Below are 4,539 nucleotides of genomic sequence, written 5' to 3'. Positions count from 1 at the left end.
ACTAGGATCTATTTAAAGCAGCTTCCTTCTGAACTTGCCAAGGATGGAGATGCTTTAGGACAGCACAGCCAAGAATAGTGGTCACTAAAACACAAGCACTTACAATGTGGCTCCTGAATTGAAAAACCAAAATTTTCATTGCCTTCAGTTTGCTTAAATTTACATGGAAACAACCGCTGAGTCCAGTGGCCACCTGTGAGATGGCACAGACATGAAACTTGAACTTAGAGCCTCATTCCTCTGTGCTAAGTAGTGAGTAGCAAGCAAAATCCATTTCCCAGCCTGACCATTTGTAGCCCCCCACTGCCCAGGATATATCCATTTTTCACTTGGAATGGGAACATCAAGGTGTACCCCGACACACTGAGTATAAAACAGGGCTGCGAGACCCCCTCGCACCTGTGCCGCAGGACCCCTTCCAGGTAAGACCATGGCGCTCCACGGCGCAGCCAGGGAGCTCTTCCCTAAATGCTTCCCACCGCAAGAGGAAAACCTGGCAGGGACCCGCCAGGAGCTTGGCTTCCAGGCATCCAGGGAGGGACCCGACCAAACCTGATCCCCGCGATTTTTCTGTTTATTTTACAACTGTACGTCCGAAGATTTTAATTTAGGCGCTCTTTTTTAGAACGCCGGGGGAGGGCAGAGTCTATCGGTGCCAATTCATCTCCAGCATAAAGGATACTTAGGCATAGGGGTAAAAAAAAAAAAAAAAAAAAAAAAAAAAAAAAAAAAAAAAAAAAAACTTTAAAGAAGCGAGGTAACCGGTGAATGAGAACAGTAACAAGGCCCACCTGAAGGGTCCTTTGCTACCTGGCGGGCGTGCACCTGCAGCAGCAGCCCGTCCTCACCAGCGGGGTTCCCGAGGTCACCAAGGTCGCGGGGCTAGGAAGCCCGGCGGTAACTGGAAACCAGGGTCTCCGGGGCGGGGCCTGCGCCTGGGCTGCGCCTGCGCACTCGCCGCACGGCCCAGCCTCCACTACGGGTGCACACACAGCCGAGACGCGGGACTGCATCCCTGGCGCCTGCGTCGCGGTCGCTTTGCGCGCCCGAATCCCACGCTTACAGCCGAGCCATGTCGTCCAGCAGCCGCGTGGCGCTGGTGACCGGCGCCAACAAGGGCATCGGCTTCGCCATCGCGCGCGCCCTGTGCCGGCTCTTCTCGGGGGACGTGGTGCTCACGGCGCGGGACGAGGCGCGGGGCCGGGCGGCGGTGCAGCAGCTGCAGGCCGAGGGCCTGAGCCCGCGCTTCCACCAGCTGGACATCACGGACCTGCAGAGCATCCGCGCCCTGCGCGACTTCCTGCGCCGGGAGTACGGGGGCCTCAACGTGCTGGTCAACAACGCGGGCATCGCCTTCAAAAGTGAGGGCGGGGCGGGAGGGGGGCGTGTGGGGTGGGACGGCCCAGAACCCCCAGCCAGAGTGGGCCGCGCCTGTCTGGGGAGCCTGGGGTGGGCCCTGCGCCTATGGAGTTTGGAACAGCCCCCCTCCCCCACTCCGGGAGGGGAAGGAAGGCTGCAGGGAAGGCAGGGAGAGAGCCCGGAGACTGGGAGGCATCCCCGGCCACAGGGACCTTTGTATTTCCTTGGCTGGACACCAGGGCGTCATTTCTAGGAGCTATTCGCAGTGTCTGGGTGATTGGCGTCAGGGTGTGGGGTAGATTTTAAACTGCTTCTGGAATAAGTAAATTGGAACTGGTTAACTCCAGAGCCCAGGCCAGCAGGCTTCGCCCAGCCTCTCCCAGTGCTGCCGTCTTACAGAGAGAGGCCGTGGTCAAACCAGGGATAGACGCTGGCGCGATGCTGTGACTGCACCCAGACCCAACTCAGAAGTCACCCGTGTCACAAGTGGAGTGGTCTCTCGTGCTTGCTGTTAATTGACCGTGTTCTCTCTGCCCTAAAAGCTGCGGGCACCACCCCCTTTCATATTCAAGCGGAAGTGACTATGAAGACAAACTTTGATGGCACCCGAGATGTCTGCACGGAGCTGCTGCCTCTCATGAGGCCTGGAGGTGAGCCTCCTGGGGACCCCACGCTGTGCCCTCAGGAGGGAGCTGGCCCTGCTGCCTGAGCTCTCAGCTCCATCCCTGCTGCCTGTCCTGCTCCAGCTGCACTGGCCTGGGCAGTCCTGGGTCAGGACATCGTCCCCGCTCCTGCACTGGCCCTGCAGTCTCTGCTCTTGGCAGACCTGGCACCTTCTGACCCTGCAGTCTTAGCTCACAAATCCAAGAAGGGCTTTTATTGCCTCCATGCCCATCTCTTGTTGGAGACCTGTTCGATACAACTCTGTGCCCTCTGCTTCATGAGTGGCATTCTGGCTAGCAGAGGCTTCCTACAGCCATCCATCATCCCCCTAAACTCTGTCACCTGCCTAGGGTACTCCTGGAGTTCCTCCTTCCTCTCCTCCTCCTGATGCCCCTCCCCAGCTAACACATTTCCAGAGAACATTCGTCATCCTCCTGCGTCACCCTGGCCACCCACCAGGTCCTGGAGGTCACCCTGCACAGAGACCTCACAGTCACTACAGGTCCCAAGATTGTGCCCACTCACTCTCCCCGCCCATTGCTCCCAGCTGCAGAGCTGGCCTTCCCGTGGGCTTCTGCACAGCTGCAACCCCCCTAAGAGACGTCTCTTCTTGGGTCCTTTCCTTTCTTGGCTTCCTACACAGGCTCTGATGGCCACCCCTCGCAGAAGTCCTCCAGGAGCAAAGTGCAGATCTCACCACGGTTCACAGGGATTCCATAATCTGACCCTGCCTAACTCCATGCTCATATTCCCTGCTATTCAGTACACTCATTGTTCTTGATGTGCGCATGATCGTATTTCTTTGTTGTGAAGTGCTGCAACAATAATCCCAAGTAATGAGACAGGAGGTGAACTGTCACTCAGCACATCTACACCAAGAAAGAACAGCAGTCACTTCTCAAAGGGTGGAAATGTGAGGTTGAGGATTTGCATATAGGGTTTACTCTCAACTCCTGTCCTATTCCCTGTTCTGTCCTTTTGAAAGATTCTGAAGCCTCCAAGACTGGTTCACTGGGACCTCTAAGGACAGATCTCCCCAATGTTACCTTCCTTGCGTAGTTTTTAATGGAGTTCCTTATGCAGTCTCTACACCATCTACATCATTTTCTCTTAAAATGCACACTGGCATTTGTTTCTCAAGAGGAAGCTTTCTGGTCTCAAATCCCAGCGCCTTTGGGCTCCAGCTGTCTTGTACACGCCTCTCCGACCAGTGATTTCTGGTGCATTTTAGGCAGAGTGGTGAACGTGTCCAGCATGGAGAGTCTCAGGGCCCTTAAATCCTGCAGCCCGGAGCTGCAGCAGAAGTTTCGCAGTGAGACCATCACGGAGGAGGAGCTGGTGGGGCTCATGAAGAAGTTCGTGGAAGACACGAAGAAGGGGGTGCACCAGAAGGAAGGCTGGCCTAGTACCGCATATGGGGTGACGAAGATCGGAGTCACTGTGCTGTCCAGAATCCAGGCCAGGCACCTGAGTGAGCAGAGGGGAGGGGACAAGATCCTCCTGAACGCCTGCTGCCCAGGGTGGGTGAGAACTGACATGGCAGGACCCAACGCCACCAAGAGCCCAGAAGAAGGAGCAGAGACCCCCGTGTACTTGGCCCTTTTGCCTCCAGATGCCGAGGGCCCTCATGGACAGTTTGTCGTGGAAAAAAGGGTTGAACAGTGGTGAGCTCACCCCCAGCTCCTCCGGTGGATCCTGCTTCCTAGCCTGTCCTGATTTAACCTAAAGGATTTTTGACTGTCAACAAATTTTCTATCCATAGGGGAAAAATGCAAATATCTCTAATCTCTACTAATGTACTGCTATTGCGTGGGCTCCTCCCTGAGTTGACTCCTACCTCTGTGAACTCTTGTGACTGCCTGTAGGTATAGGGGGAGTAAAACTGTAATTGCTGAAAATAATGAATGTGATTCAAGAGTTGAATAAATAATTCTTTACTGAGATCGTGTGCATTTTGTTTACTTGCTGACACAGCTCTTTCCACAAGGAAAAGCATCTTAAAGTTAGGGCAGTGGAAGAGAGGATGCAGGTCAGAATTCAGCAAACTCTCTAGAAAGACCCTGAGGGTCAATATCCCGGGCTCTCTGTGTCCCACACTCAGTCACAACTACTCAGATGGACCAGTGGGTAACACAGCATGGAGACTGGGGAGCGTGGCAGGATGTGGCTCTTAGGCTTCAGTTTTCCAAGCTCAGAGAGAACAGGGACCATACCATGACCTTACCATGAAGGGAAGAGCACTGACCTGGCCTGGTTTCTTTAAGAAGCTTAAGTCATTGGGGAAAACAGTCAGTGTCCATGTGTGTCATGAGTGCATACTTTATATGAAGCACTCTGCTGTAATGCACTCTGACCCCAGGGAAAATCAAGTCTCCTTTATTTACATTTATGCAGGGTGGATGTGTGCTGAGATCTGCAACACTGACATCTCAGCAAAGTATCTACACAGTCCAACATGCAATGTTCACATTTATGGAGTTGGGCGTCTCATTATACTATTTTGAATTCTTTGAAGCT

General features: G+C 54.1%; 1 protein-coding gene across 1 annotated transcript; it reads left to right on the top strand.

Moving 5' to 3' along the window:
• Nucleotides 1-936: 936 nt before the first annotated feature.
• On the top strand, nucleotides 937-3,960 carry LOC100345716 (carbonyl reductase [NADPH] 1). The gene is made up of 3 exons (XM_002721254.5): nucleotides 937-1,361; nucleotides 1,902-2,009; nucleotides 3,254-3,960. Exons 1-3 carry the CDS (start codon nucleotides 1,073-1,075, stop codon nucleotides 3,688-3,690), a joined length of 834 nt encoding a protein of 277 aa, XP_002721300.3. The 5' UTR covers nucleotides 937-1,072; the 3' UTR covers nucleotides 3,691-3,960.
• Nucleotides 3,961-4,539: the final 579 nt, after the last annotated feature.

Source organism: Oryctolagus cuniculus, chromosome 4 (genome assembly GCF_964237555.1).
Source record: "Oryctolagus cuniculus chromosome 4, mOryCun1.1, whole genome shotgun sequence".
NCBI classification, from domain to species: Eukaryota; Metazoa; Chordata; class Mammalia; order Lagomorpha; family Leporidae; genus Oryctolagus; species Oryctolagus cuniculus.
Note: the sequence above shows the minus strand (reverse complement) of the source record. Positions and strands in the feature narration are given on the sequence as shown.

Bases quoted from the DNA above. Each gene is read 5' to 3' on its own strand.
- LOC100345716 (XM_002721254.5), top strand. From the start codon at position 1,073: ATGTCGTCCAGCAGCCGCGTGGCGCTGGTGACCGGCGCCAACAAGGGC. The intron at 1,362-1,901 runs GTGAGGGCGGGG...CTGCCCTAAAAG, and splicing joins CGCGGGCATCGCCTTCAAAA to CTGCGGGCACCACCCCCTTT. The intron at 2,010-3,253 runs GTGAGCCTCCTG...GGTGCATTTTAG, and splicing joins GCCTCTCATGAGGCCTGGAG to GCAGAGTGGTGAACGTGTCC.